We start from the raw sequence: 13,320 nt of genomic DNA, 5'->3' as shown, positions 1-13,320 counted from the left end.
GCTGATTATATTAGTTCTATGTACTGTAAATCGCTTTAGAGTGGCTTATGTTAGCTAGATTTGGCGCTATATCAAATGCTGTTTATTATTGTATATATTATTACATTATGTCTCTATAGGGCCATGTAATGTCGGCTGGAACTACTGATGTAGGGGAGAGAACTCCACTTCTGGCTGGCAACAGAGGTGTGGAATTCAGCGAAGAGATACAAACAGATCATATATGTGAGTTGATTATTACTTCACCCTTATGTAACTTTAGTAGACTCTACCATGCATTGGTCTGGATGAGTCCGTTATGGTCTACAGTGGTGAAAGGGTTAATAATCCAATTATGTCCAAGTGGGCTATGGTGTCTGACCTCTATGATCACAAGCCCTCCATCATTGGGTTGGGGGTCCTATAGGCCTACCGTGGGTTTGAGACTTACAAGGGGCAGTCGCCAGGTACTGGCCGTGGGTCGGTAGATTTTCTCAGGGCATTCCAGTATTCCTCGCACCACCAAAACCTGGCACGTCCTTAACTGACCATAGCAGTTGATAGGACGTAAAACAGAAGTAAACTAATAACATCTGATGTAAAAACAAGTTGATAGAATAATATAATATTTTGAACAATGACAATGCTATTGGAAATGAAGAATTATTTCAGTTATCGCCTGACATGATGACAAGTGGGCTAGCTTGGCCAATTTTATGGATTATCTACGATTGTGTTTTGAATCCATCTAAAAATACATCCCTTATGTATAAATATTACCTAATTCCTTATAATTAAGTTCAATGTATCTGTTAAATTCATATAACATCAAACTGCAACAGACAGACAGATCATACTATTGTATGCATTCTGCATATTAATTCAAACTTTACTATTGTCCGCAAAAATAAAATTTGACCCCCGAAGGAAGGCAGTTATCACCAACATTTTTTAGAATAGATTCTGAAGTACAACCAGAGACGGAGCTAAACTATAAATAGCCATTTTAAATCTTGAGAAGGTGTTCAATTAATATTACTCTAACTGTCATTGTAACACTTTGATCCCAGATATAGTAGTCCCATGGTCCGAAATTGAACAAATTCCAATGTGTATACCTATATCTGAAGTGTATATATATCTGTAATATTAATTACAATATATTGTAATATATATTACATAAATATATCTGAAATGTATATATATATCTGTAATATTAATTACAATATATTGTAATTAATATTACAGATATATATATACACTTCAGATATAGGTATACACACTGGAATTTGTTCAATTTTGGGCCATGGGACTACTATTTCTGGTATCTGGTATGGTCCATACAAACTTACCCCATATATCTGAAATGTAGGGTAAGTTTGTATGGACCTTATATATTTAAGAATACAGATGTCAAGTGAAAGGTGTTTCAACAACGGAATTTGAAAAGGACATTTTTGAAAATTTAATCAGCAGACTTGTGAAGTGTCTGATACTTGTACATATAAAGAACATAGATATTTCAGATGCTTCCATTGTAATATCTTTCATAAATAAGTATAATTTTATGATGATAACTTTTTTGTGTTTGTTCCCATGGGTTTCCCATACTCCTAAGAACGAGATAGTTATAAATATGCACAAACTTCATCATCTTTAGTTTTCATTTTTTCTAGATCTGTATAGTATTCCTACATGTATTTTTGAAACTAGAATATATTTCCAAAAGTCAACCTTCTCTGTTCAGGCACTATTTAGGCAAGGCATCATGATAAATAATTGGTACTAAAGAAAAAAACAAGGAAATTAAGGGACCAAATATGGAGACATATAAAATATCCATCCTTAAGTTAAGATTTAATAATGTTTTGAATAATAAGAGACATTTTGTGTACGTACTAAGCTCCACGTTGAAGTTAATATAAGAATGAAGAGGTTATGATTTGACAGATGAACACAAGGTAATAACGACGGGCAGTAGGTGTACCTGTGGACTTCCTAGTGGAAAAAACATTGTCGCTCAGTTCCTCAAAAACTTAACGCTGATGAAGCGGAACATAGGGTAAGTTTGTGTGGAATTAACTTCAATATAACAGCACCAGAGGCCAATTTGTTCAGAGTCTTTGAGCAAACAACATTTTTAAATCAAACTTAAAATCAAGAATATTTATAAAAATATTGATATTCAAAATCAAAATTACATGAAGAGATTTCAGATGCATTTGTGGAAGCAAAAAAAATTAAAAAAATATGGATATTGTTTTAGAAAGATTCTGGAAAATCTTATTTTAAAATATTGTGTTCACAACTCTCGCTATATGTCAGATTTATCTTAGTTTTATGACTCCTCTAATCTGTTGTTTTGTCTTTGGCTCACACACAGGTTTCTACTGTTTGAGTTCATACTGCCGTCCATCCAGATCGTCCTCTTCTGTTTGTGTATTGGAGGAGACCCGTACAACCTGAAAGTGGCCATCTTCAACAATGAGACCTCAGGGTTCAGCCATCTGTTTATACAGAACCTGGACAACACCACCATCAATAAGGTAGACATCCTGTGTAGTACATGTATCAGAAAAGGTCTGTGGTGTAATCCATTCACGGTAATGTTTTTTGTAAGAGGAAAATGTGACATACTGTTAAATGGGATATAAGGGAAAATGTTACTTAAAACAAATAATGATATTAGGTAATAAGTAAGTTAACAGAACCCTGTGCTGGTTCAGGGTAAGTATAGACCTGCTGTTTCCCAGTGCAGAATAAAAGTCCTTTAAATTGTTATATTATAATTAGATGCTCAATAATGTTTAAATCACTAAAACGTAGGATGATATAAAAGCAAAATAGAACAAACAAAATAAGAACTACCGATATTGTAACTATATGGAGAAAGAATTGTTGTCTTAAGAAAAACAGATAATAATGAAAATGTGACTTAAATCAGTGTGACAGAAAAGACATCCGAAGTATTTATAACAACCCCAGGAAAATGAGTTTCAATTTAATATGTACAGTTTTGTATTTCGATTTCAGCAAATTCTATTGTTAAATAACAAATGGGTTGGACAATATAAATCCTCTCCAAAAATATGAAGATTAAGATTGTTAATATCATTTTGACAAGGGAGCTGAGAAGTGTGTAGATTTTTGGTCCCATATCTCTTCACAAATGCACTTCTAGATGTTTCAAACACGGTAAAATTTTGTTTTTTGTCATTTTTCTCTTTTAAATATCTGACAGGTGATGTTCAGTGACCTGGGGTCAGCTCGACATTGTGTGGAAAAAGGGGAAGCATGGGGTCTAATGACAATAGGGGAAAACTTCACACAGGACCTCATCACACGGTAAATAAAGGGAACATTGAGGTATAGGGGTCACACAGGACCTCATCACACGGTATGTAAAGGGAACACTGAGGTAAAGGTGTCACACAGGACGTCATCACACAGTATTTTAGTAAAGGGAACATTGAGGTACAGGGGTTACACAGCTTTTTATATTCACTATTTTTGGCGGTCACAATTGTTCTGCCTGCAAAAAATCCATTCTTTAAGCAGCACAATGTGTCATAGCTTATTGAACTGAAATCAGTCAAAAAAATATATCCTGTAAAATTTGGGGACCATTAAAATTAAGACTTTCATATATTCCCATGGTGAAACATCACAAGTAATTCAGATATGTGCTGGCAATGCTAATTATGTTGTGTTTTCTTTTAGAAATTTTGCTCATAAAACAAGATCATAATTTGATTTTTTCTTTTTTCTTTACAGATTTAGCAATAGTTCCCATGTAAGCAACAGTACACTGGACGGAGGTACAATAAAACTCTATCTGGATATGACCAGTAAGTACAATCAAACTCTATCTCGATATGACCAGTAAGTACTATAAACTCTATCTGGATATGACCAGTAAAAGCAACAGTACACTGGACGGAGGTACAATAAAACTCTATCTGGAGATGACCAGTCAGTACAATCAAACTCTATCTAGATATGACCAGTAAGTACAATATAACTCTATCTGGATATGACCAGTAAGAACAATAAAACTCTATCTGGGTATGACCAGTAAGTACAATCAAAATCTATCTGGATATGACTAGTAAGTATACAATAAAACTCTATCTGGATATGACCAGTAAGTACTATAAACTCTATCTGGATATGACCAGTAAGTATGCAATAAAACTCTTATCTGGATATGACCAGTAAGTATACAATAAAACACTATCTAGATATGACCAGTAAGTACAATCAAACTCTATCTCGATATGACCAGTAAGTACTATAAACTCCATCTGGATATGACCAGTAAGTATGCAATAAAACTCTTATCTGGATATGACCAGTAAGTATACAATAAAACTCTATCTGGATATGACTAGTAAGAACAATAAAACTCTATCTGGATATAACCAGTAAGAACAATAAAACTCTATCTGGATATGACCAGTAAGAACAATAAAACTCTATCTGGATATGACCAGTAAGTACAATAAAACTCTATCTGGATATGACCAGTAAGAACAATAAAACTCTATCTGGATATAACCAGCAAGTACAATAAAACTATCTGGATATGACCAGTAAGTACAATAAAACTGTCTGGATATGACCAGTAAGTACAATCAAACTCTATCTGGATATGACCAGTAAGTATACAATAAACTCTACCTGGATATGACCAGTAAGTACTATAAACTCTATCTGGATATGACCAGTAAGTATACAATAAAACTCTATCTGGATATGACCAGTAAGTACAATCAAACTCTATCTGGATATGACCAGTAAGTACAATCAAACTCTATCTGGATATGACCAGTAAGTACAATCAAACTCTATCTGGATATGACCAGTAAGTACAATCAAACTCTATCTGGATATGACCAGTAAGTACAATCAAACTCTATCTGGATATGACCAGTAAGTACAATCAAACTCTATCTGGATATGACCAGTAAGTACAATCAAACTCTATCTGGATATGACCAGTAAGTACAATCAAACTCTATCTGGATATGACCAGTAAGTACAATCAAACTCTATCTGGATATGACCAGTAAGTACAATCAAACTCTATCTGGATATGACCAGTAAGTACAATCAAACTCTATCTGGATATGACCAGTAAGTACAATCAAACTCTATCTGGATATGACCAGTAAGTACAATCAAACTCTATCTGGATATGACCAGTAAGTACAATCAAACTCTATCTGGATATGACCAGTAAGTACAATCAAACTCTATCTGGATATGACCAGTAAGTACAATCAAACTCTATCTGGATATGACCAGTAAGTACAATCAAACTCTATCTGGATATGACCAGTAAGTACAATCAAACTCTATCTGGATATGACCAGTAAGTACAATCAAACTCTATCTGGATATGACCAGTAAGTACAATCAAACTCTATCTGGATATGACCAGTAAGTACAATCAAACTCTATCTGGATATGACCAGTAAGTACAATCAAACTCTATCTGGATATGACCAGTAAGTACAATCAAACTCTATCTGGATATGACCAGTAAGTACAATCAAACTCTATCTGGATATGACCAGTAAGTACAATAAAACTCTATCTGGATATGACCAGTAAGTATACAATAAAACACTATCTAGATATGACCAGTAAGTACAATAAAACTCTATCTGGATATAACCAGTAAGTACAATAAAACTATATCTGTCTCTAATCTTCCCCCCTCTGTTGTAACTGTAGACCAGCAAATAGCAGTGATGCTCCAACAGACGGTTGCCGAGGCCTTTGAGACATTTTCCCGGTCACTACTGACAATGATAGGTCTGAATCCTGACATTGCACAGCTACCTGTCAAGGTAATGTATATAATGTATTACAGAGGCACTCTAGATCTGTTTGTCTGTACGTATACCAGTGCTGTGTGTATTTTCTGTCTGTACGTATACCAGTGCCGTGTATTTTCTGTCTGCGTATACCAGTGCTGTATGTATTTTCAGCTGGGAGAACCAATATATGGCAGCTTAGATCCCAGTTTCACAAACTTTATGGCACCTGGCATCATACTCAGGTAAGCACTGTAAAATCTTCAGGTATAATGTCAGGTAAACTTCGTCAAATGATCAGGTTTAACACTGGTAACCTTGTCGAGTACCTAAACGTGAGTAGTATTTTGACATTTGATCAGGTTTAACACTGGTAACCATGTCGAGTACCTAAACATGAGTATTATTTTGACATTTGATCAGGTTTAACACTGGTAACCTGGTCGAGTACCTAAACATGAGTATTATTTTGACATTTGATCAGGTGCAACACTGATAACCTGGTCGAGTACCTAAACATGAGTATTGTTTTGACATTTGATCAGGTGCAACACTGATAACTTGGTCGAGTACCTAAACATGAGAATTATTTTGACATACGATCAGGTTTAACACTGATAACTTCGTCGAGTACCTAAACATGAGAATTATTTTGACATACGATCAGGTTTAGCACTGATAACCTCGTTGAGTACCTAAACATGGGTATTCTTTTGACATTTGATCAGGTTTATCACTGATAACCTCGTCGAGTACCTAAACATGAGTATTATTTTGACATACGATCAGGTTTAACACTGATAACCTCGTTGAGTACCTAAACATGAGTATTATTTTGACATTTGATCAGGGTCAACACTGATAACCTGGTCGAGCACCTAAACATGAGTATTATGGTGTCATTTGATCAGGTGCAACACTGATAACCTGGCCGAGTACCTAAACATGAGTACTATTTTGACATTTGATCAGCGGCAACACTGATAACCTGGTCGAGAACCTAAACATGAGAAGTATTTTGACATATGATCAGGTTTAACACTGATAACCTCAACGAGTACCTAAACATGAGTATTATTTTGACATATGATCAGGTTTAACACTGATAACCTCGACGAGTACCTAAACATGAGTATTATTTTGACATATGATCAGGTTTAACACTGATAACCTAGTCGAGTACCTAAACATGAGTATTATTTTGACATTTGATCAGGTTTAACACTGATAACCTCGTTGTGTACCTAAACATGAGTAGTATTTTGACATTTGATCAGGTTTAACACTGATAACCTCGTCGTGTACCTAAACATGAGTGTACGTACTCACTGCAGTATTGTTTTTACGTTTCAGTATTACGTTTTTCATGGCGACTGGCTTGACAACCCTGGCCTTTGTGGTAGAGAAGAAGGAGGGTCTACTGGAGAGAAGCATTGTTTCAGGTATACAGGTCTTAGTCACAAAGCCTGAAAGGATAAGTACAGGGTTTATACAGGTCTTAGTCACAAAGCCTGAAAGGATAAGTACAGGGTTTATACAGGTCTTAGTCACAAAGCCTGAAAGGATAAGTACAGGGTTTATACAGGTCTTAGTCACAAAGCCTGAAAGGATAAGTACAGGGTTTATACAGGTCTTAGTCACAAAGCCTGAAAGGATAAGTACAGGGTTTATACAGGTCTTAGTCACAAAGCCTGAAAGGATAAGTACAGGGTTTATACAGGTCTTAGTCACAAACCCTGAAAGGATAAGTACAGGATTTTAACAGGTCTTAGTCACAAAGCCTGAAAGGATAAGTACAGGGTTTATACAGGTCTTGGTCACAAAGCCGAAAGGATAAGTACAGGATTTTAACTGGTCTTAGTCACAAAGCCTGAAAGGATAATTACAGTGTTTTAACAGGTCTTAGTCACAAACCCTGTAAGGATAATTACAGGGTTTATACAGGTCTTAATCACAAACCCTGAAAGGATAAGTACAGGGATTATACAGGTCTTAGTCACAAACCCTGTAAGGATAATTACAGGGTTTTTACAGGTCTTAGTCACAAACCCTGTAAGGATAATTACAGGGTTTATACAGGTCTTGGCCACAAAGCCTGAAAGGATAATTACAGGGCTTTAACAGGTCTTAGTCACAAACCCCGAAAGGATAAGTACAGGGTTTATACAGGCCTTAGTCACAAACCCTGAAAGGAGAATTACAGGGTTTTAACAGGACTTAGTCACAAACCCTGAAAGGAGAATTACAGGGTTTTAACAGGACTTAGTCACAAAACCTGAAAGGATAATTACAGGGTTTTAACAGGTCTTAGTCACAAACCCTGAAAGGATATAAGTACAGGGTTTTGTAATATTGCCTTTATCAGCTGGATATGTTCTTTTCTAATGTCTCTGACAAGTAAATAGAAAATGTTCTGGTTTTTGTTGACAAAGCTGACCCTTTCTGTTAATTATAAAATTATGCCTTTGACCAAGTTCTTACATTGTAGGGGCTAGAAGTGTTTGGAAGTCTTTTACAGTATAAAACCATGTGGTCTTCACGATAGCCTTACGTCTGCTGGATAAATACTCGGTAGTGAAGCGGACGTAAAACCTATCAATCAATCAATCAATCAAAACAATAGCTTTTTACAGTGAAGAGCCGTAAAATTTGTTTAAATCAATAAATCTGACCCACTTTTAAGGTCACAGGTGTTAAATGTGTTTAAACAACTTCCTCTATAGAACCATGAAGCCAGCTGACAGCCTGATATTTAGGTAGAATGTCATGTAATTGACTTTTAGGTTTGATATTGTTCTCACCTGGACCAAAGTACTTGTAAGTTTATATGATGGGGTGGTGTTTGTAGTCCATCTAAACAACCATACAGTACCTTTCTAGGTTTTTGGTAGGGTTGATTATTTTTAAGGTCACCTGAGACTTCGCTTTTTGTCCGTCGTCGTCCGTCGTGCGTCCGTAAACAATTTACATTTTCGACTTCTTCTCTTAAAACCCCTGAACCAATTTCAATGAAATTTTGCAGAAACCTTCCATGGCCAAAGGTCAACAAAAATTGACAAAAATTTCAAAAATCTTCTTCTCAAGACCCAGATAAGGTAAAATCAAATACTCTTCATAGATGGAAGGGTCTTAAGGTGCTTTACCAAAATTGTGAATTTCTTGACCGTGGGGTCTCAGGTTTCCCCCTTGGGAGGGGGTAAACTTTACTATAGTTTATATAGGGAAATCACATTTTGGACCAACATTTGTTTAATTTCCATTGGAAGTAATTCAATTTGGGTTAGCGTTATCAGTATTGGGTAGCAGTTTGATGGTATGCACATATCAGCCCTGACTGACCCCCAGGGGCTAATGGGTTGGGCCAAAAAGGGTTGAATTCAGACTGAAATTTCAAATCTGCTTCTCAAGACCCAGATATGGTAGAATCAAATACTCTTCATAAATAGAAGGATCTTAAGGTACTTAACCAAAATTGTGAATTTCATGACCCTAGTTTATTTTTTGACGGAGATGACCAATTTGAGAGAGAGTTGGTAATGATACTTTTTTTTGTCAGTGCAAAATTTTGATCAGATGTATAATGGTTTGGGGAGTGTACCAACCACACCTAGCTTGGTTCCTTTGAAACAACTGAGATAGGATTAATTGACACCATTTTGATTTTTGTTGACAGGGATGACCCCATTTGAGAAAGGATTGACACCATTATGTTTTTCGTTGACAGGGATGACCCCATTTGGGAAAGGATTGACACCATTTTGTTTTTTGTTGACAGGGATGACCCCATTTGGGAAAGGATTGACACCATTTTGTTTTTCGTTGACAGGGATGACCCCATTTGAGATAATGCTGGCCCATGTATGGACACAGCTACTAGTAATGACAGTTCAAGTTGGTCTCCTGCTGATGTTTGCTCTGCTTGTCTTCCATGTAGGTTACAACAACTTTACATTAAAATCTAGTTGTCAGGTCTGTAGTGGCTCAATGTAAAATTCAATTTGCTCACACGATTGCTTTATATAAAGCGTGAGCGTTAAGGCCAGTTGGGCATCTTGTTTTAAAAATGTTTGTGTTGACAAGTGAATGAAGATGAAATTCCATTTGATTGGTTTTATTTTCAGGTCCCCTACAAAGGCCCTCTGATCTGGGTGATTATACTGGTGTTGTTACAGGGCTTCTGTGGTATGACTCTAGGTATGTACACTTGATATTGCTATTTATCATATGAATACCATGTTATGCAGTGTCATAAACCCATCACATAAATTATGTTTATATAACGTGTGTAATGTCACTCCGGAAATAACGCCACAACAGAATAGGAACAATCAATGTGATGTCGCATCATTGTGAAGCGGACGCAATTTTTATCGTTTCAGAGGCGGTCAAGTGGAAAATATACAGTTTACTTTGCATTATATAATAAAAAGAATCTGTCATTCGTTTCCCTTCATATTAGATTTATGATACTCGTTTGGATTTTTCATATTTGCTCGCATCCAAAACTTGTAATCATAAATTTAATATATATGAAGGGAAACGAATGACAGTTCCTCTATATACAGGCAAATCTGCTCAAGCGACCATCTGTTTTATGCCACATCTTTTCATTCCTCTCGAACATTTTAAAATGATTTATCTGTATTAACCAACCATATCTGTCTAACACAATCAGCGACCACTCATTACTGAGCCCAAAGATTATGCTCAGCGACCACACTTGATCAGATTTAGTGACCATTTTGATGAAATTTACCAAACGATCGTTTTTGACAACATATGAAATAGCTATTTGAGTCTAAATTTGCAACCATCACAAAGTTTGATGAAGGGCTTCTAAATGATCATTTACAAAATTCAGTGAACAACTTTGACATAATAAATAATCCAGCTAAACATAAATTCAATGATCAATATATATGTGACATGACACCAAATTGTCATTTATTCTGACGGCTGATATTGTTGATTTATCGTAGTGCAGTGGAACCATTTTAAATGCGTTAGTGTCCTGCTAGGCAACGTAACCTTTAACCCTATGGTATCCTTCTGATTGGATGACGTACACTGGCAGGTTCTTGTTCATAATATCAGGTCTCTGTTGAGATGTTCAGGACAGTACTTTCTTGGGAAATTTATAACTATTATCAGCACGTACAACTGTGCACTAAACATATTCATGTTAAAACACATCATGTTTGTTATTCCTCATCAATATTATGTTAAATGCTTTTGACTACAGCCCTGAACTTCTCAACAACAAGTACTAACAACAATAATACCTGGGTTGTTTTTTTCAACAACGTGCTGTCAGCTTTATTTAGGTCAGATTTAAACTGCACTCTCTTTCCAGTTTCCATTGTAAAATATATTTTAAAAAATACACCTGAACCCAATGTTGGACGACCAAAAGAAACACCATAATTTCAACGACAATGTCTTGCATAATAATTTTGTTTTAATTATGTTACATTATTGTAAATTATTGTACTACCAAACACACAGTTGTGTAAGTTGAGAACTTAAGCAAATCTCTGGTGATCTTTGTTCTGAATGAAATGACAGTTCTTCTCAATCACTCTCAATGGTTGGTTTACTGTTCCTATTAACACCTAACTATTGTTCAGTTTTTCAACCGATCTATTGTATGATATTGCTTTAAACTACCTAGATAAGCAAGTGTAAAGGTGTGCTTGGGCTGGTGGTCTATCAACATTGGTCTGGGTAAGGAGTCGTCTGGTTAATTAGCCAGTCATGTCATTCTGTTAAAATTATTGTCCAACTTTATTAAACAGCCATTTCTATTTAACGACCACTTTTTTAAATTTCCCTTGGGTGGTCGCTGTTCAATGTGTACTTCTGTGGTATGTCAACTTGTAACTTGTACTTCTCTCCTTAGATTGAGACTATATGATTTTTTGTCATGAAATTATTCACAGGAAATAATAACAAAGAAACAATTCAAGCAGCAACTCCATACTTTTAACAAATACAAAATGTACCAGATAAACACTTTTTGTTTGTTTGATTTTTTTATGTTTTTTTTATTTATTTTTTATTTTTTATGTTTGTTTGATTTTTTTTATGGTTGATTTTTTTATGTTAAATTTTTAATGTTTATTTTTTTTATGTTTGATCTTTTATGTTTGATCTTTTATGTTTGCTTGATATTTTATGTTTGATTTTTTTATGTTTGATCTTTTATGTTTGATTTTTTTATGTTTGATCTTTTATGTTTGATCTTTTATGTTTGATTTTTTTATGTTTGAATATTGTCCTATAGTATCATTTTCTTGTTTAAATGAATCAAATTATATTGAGTGACTGTAGTTAACTACGTTCATTAATGATTATATAAATATTGATGATCGATCTTTAAACTAATTGTAAAATAAGATTATTATCTTGAACTTGTAGATGAATGTGTTTTTTTTGTACTGTAGGTGTGATCATATCTGTTGTTTGTGAAGAAGAAAGTTCTGCAATACAGTTGGCTTTAGGCTCGGTGTACCCAATGTTGTTACTCAGTGGTAAGTCACCATACAGCTGGCTTTAGGCTCGGTGTACCTCATGTTGTTACTCAGTGGTAAGTCACCATACAACTGGCTTTAGGCTCGGTGTACCCAATGTTGTAACTCACTGGTAAGTCACAGTACAGCTAGCTTTAGGCTCAGTGTACCCAATGTTGTTACTCAGTGATAAGTCACAGTCCAGCTAGCTTTAGGCTCTGTGTACCCAATGTTGTTACCCAGTGATAAGTCACAGTACAGCTAGCTTTAGGTTCTGTGTACCCAATGTTGTTACTCAGTGGTAAGTCCCCATACAGCTGGCTTTAGGCTCGGTGTACCTCATGTTGTTACTCAGTGGTAAGTCACCATACAACTGGCTTTAGGCTCGGTGTACCCAATGTTGTAACTGACTGGTAAGTCACAGTACAGCTAGTTTTAGGCTCAGTGTACCCAATGTTGTTACTCAGTGGTAAGTAACAATACAGCTGGCTTTAGGCTCAGTGTACCCAAGGTTGTAACTCAGTGGTAAGTCACAGTACAGCTAGCTTTAGCCTCAGTGTACGCAATGTTGTTACTCAGTGGTAAGTCACAGTACAGCTGGCTTTAGGCTCAGTGTTCCCAATGTTGTTACTCAGTGGTAAGTCACAGTACAGCTAGCTTTAGCCTCAGTGTACGCAATGTTGTTACTCAGTGGTAAGTCACAGTACAGCTGGCTTTAGGCTCTGTGTACCCAATGTTGTTACTCAGTGGTAAGTCACCATACAACTGGCTTTAGGCTCGGTGTACCCAATGTTGTTACTCAGTGGTAAGTCACAATACAGCTGGCTTTAGGCTCAGTGTTCCCAATGTTGTTACTCAGTGATAAGTCACAGTACAGCTGACTTTAGGCTCGGTGTACCCAATGTTGTTACTCAGTGGTAAGTCACAATACAGCTAGCTTTAGGCTCAGTGTACCCAATGTTGTTACTCAGTGGTAAGTCACAATACAGCTAGCTTTAGGCTCAGTGTAC

The 13,320-nt window shown here is 35.8% G+C and overlaps 1 protein-coding gene across 2 annotated transcripts in view; it reads left to right on the top strand.

The window, feature by feature from the left end:
* Positions 1 to 13,320, top strand: part of LOC110453871 (ABC transporter G family member 20-like) — a 36,310-nt gene that overhangs the window by 19,123 nt on the left and 3,867 nt on the right. Inside the window, exons 9-19 of one of the 2 annotated variants that reach the window (XM_021503057.1) lie at positions 120 to 225; positions 1,930 to 2,041; positions 2,363 to 2,525; positions 3,221 to 3,324; positions 3,754 to 3,827; positions 5,719 to 5,834; positions 5,976 to 6,046; positions 7,155 to 7,243; positions 9,628 to 9,731; positions 9,923 to 9,995; positions 12,245 to 12,331. In XM_021503057.1, the coding sequence (XP_021358732.1) occupies positions 120 to 225; positions 1,930 to 2,041; positions 2,363 to 2,525; positions 3,221 to 3,324; positions 3,754 to 3,827; positions 5,719 to 5,834; positions 5,976 to 6,046; positions 7,155 to 7,243; positions 9,628 to 9,731; positions 9,923 to 9,995; positions 12,245 to 12,331 (1,099 nt within the window). The remainder of the gene's footprint in view (positions 1 to 119; positions 226 to 1,929; positions 2,042 to 2,362; positions 2,526 to 3,220; positions 3,325 to 3,753; positions 3,828 to 5,718; positions 5,835 to 5,975; positions 6,047 to 7,154; positions 7,244 to 9,627; positions 9,732 to 9,922; positions 9,996 to 12,244; positions 12,332 to 13,320) is intronic. The other variant, XR_002463315.1, reaches the window with a different exon arrangement.

Source organism: Mizuhopecten yessoensis, unplaced genomic scaffold (genome assembly GCF_002113885.1).
Source record: "Mizuhopecten yessoensis strain PY_sf001 unplaced genomic scaffold, ASM211388v2 scaffold7529, whole genome shotgun sequence".
Taxonomy (NCBI): Eukaryota; Metazoa; Mollusca; class Bivalvia; order Pectinida; family Pectinidae; genus Mizuhopecten; species Mizuhopecten yessoensis.
The sequence above is the reverse complement of the archived record's forward strand: the minus strand, read 5'-3'. Positions and strand labels throughout refer to the sequence as shown.